The 855-nt window shown below is 35.0% G+C and overlaps 1 protein-coding gene across 1 annotated transcript in view; it reads left to right on the top strand.

Moving 5' to 3' along the window:
* Positions 1-548, top strand: part of LOC108762509 (THAP domain-containing protein 1) — a 1,476-nt gene extending 928 nt beyond the window's left edge. Inside the window, exon 4 of the mRNA XM_018509541.1 lies at positions 404-548. Coding sequence (XP_018365043.1) covers positions 404-548 — 145 coding nt within the window. The remainder of the gene's footprint in view (positions 1-403) is intronic.
* The last annotated feature ends 307 nt before the right edge of the window (positions 549-855 follow it).

The raw sequence follows: 855 nt of genomic DNA, 5'->3' as shown, positions 1-855 counted from the left end.
CTGACCGTCCTTCCAAGTACCCTCACCGTTCCCGCTCCTTTCATTCTCCGAGAGGATCACTAACAAATTAAAATTTTTCCAAGGGTTTGGACGTAACACTAAAATCTTGCCTGAAGCAAGTACAGAATAAGAATGGAAAGTTAATAACAGGAAAAAATTGATGTATATATTTTAATTAATTGCTGAGATAATGTAGAAATTGTTAATAAATTTTTCTATTCTAGAAAAAAATGAGATCAATCCCTACAGCTTTATTTTCTCTACTTCAGTCCAAGAAGAAAAAAGTTGCATCTTTTCCTCTTCCATTAAGAATTTTTGCATCAACAGTTTCCTTTATGTCACCAAAAGCATATAAATATGTTCGAAAAATTTTTCCAGTACATCCACATCTGTCTACTGTCAGGAAATGGCATGCTGGAATTGATATAAAACCAGGTATTTGCGAAGCAGCATTAGAAATATTAACAGAAAAACATGTTAAAGCTAATAACACTGGAAAAAAGCTTGTGCTGGAAATTCCTGCACAATGTCGTACAGGAATATTTTGAATAAAATTATATTACTGGTGCAATAATTCTAATTTTTTATTTGCTTTACACCATCCTTGTCTCAAATCCCTGTCTAAAGAACTTTTAAGTTCGCCCTTATGGAAACAGACTGAAAATTTCGAAAAAACACTGAAAATAAGAGGTTGACGCTCAAATTTGAGTGTTAACTCCTCATTTTCAGTGTTTCTTCGAAAATTTTCAGTGTCTGTTTCCATAAGGACGGGGGCCCGGAACATCACAATTTCGCCGTTGAGTAGAAAAAGACACAGTTTAGCCGCAACCAGAGAGGAACCTGAGAGAGGCAATG

Source organism: Trachymyrmex cornetzi, unplaced genomic scaffold (genome assembly GCF_001594075.2).
Source record: "Trachymyrmex cornetzi isolate Tcor2-1 unplaced genomic scaffold, Tcor1.1 scaffold303, whole genome shotgun sequence".
Lineage (NCBI taxonomy): Eukaryota > Metazoa > Arthropoda > Insecta > Hymenoptera > Formicidae > Trachymyrmex > Trachymyrmex cornetzi.
Note: the sequence above shows the minus strand (reverse complement) of the source record. Positions and strands in the feature narration are given on the sequence as shown.